Here is a 466-nt window from a genome sequence, read left to right as displayed (position 1 = left end):
CCCGCCCTGATTCCTTTCTTTCCTTGAGAATTGTTCTTCTGAATCCGAAAGGCCGTGGTATTTGTGAGAAGCTGAAGATGGAAAGAACCCCGTGTCCTTGGGGGCAGAGTGCGGCACAAAGGGCTGCCCAGTGCCAGGGCTGAGCTGCCTGCTGCAGCCTGGGCTTTGCTGTTCTGCCTGCTCTTTGGCTGATGCACTGAGGTGATCTGACCACTGTTTTCTCCTTCCCAAACTGTTTTCTAGTTGCTTTCCTGTCAAAGCCTCAAGGCTTGGTTACTCCCAAGAAAAAAGGGAACGGGAATAAAAGAAGAAAAGGCAAAGGCCTGGGGAAGAAGAGAGACCCGTGCCTGCGGAAGTACAAGGATTTCTGTATTCACGGAGAATGCAAGTACATCCGAGAGCTGGGAGCTCCCTCCTGCATGTGAGTTGCTGGCGTGTGTCTGTGCCGGGGGAGCCTTAGTCACGG

General features: G+C 53.2%; 1 protein-coding gene across 1 annotated transcript in view; it reads left to right on the top strand.

The window, feature by feature from the left end:
* Positions 1–243: 243 nt before the first annotated feature.
* Positions 244–466, top strand: part of HBEGF (heparin binding EGF like growth factor) — a gene marked incomplete at its 5' end in the record, with an annotated part of 4,139 nt that continues 3,916 nt past the window's right edge. Inside the window, one exon of the mRNA XM_010163243.1 lies at positions 244–421. Coding sequence (XP_010161545.1) covers positions 244–421 — 178 coding nt within the window. The remainder of the gene's footprint in view (positions 422–466) is intronic.

This window comes from Antrostomus carolinensis, unplaced genomic scaffold, assembly GCF_000700745.2.
Source record: "Antrostomus carolinensis isolate BGI_N321 unplaced genomic scaffold, ASM70074v2 scaffold34172, whole genome shotgun sequence".
NCBI classification, from domain to species: domain Eukaryota; kingdom Metazoa; phylum Chordata; class Aves; order Caprimulgiformes; family Caprimulgidae; genus Antrostomus; species Antrostomus carolinensis.
This window is presented reverse-complemented; position numbering and strand designations above follow the sequence as displayed.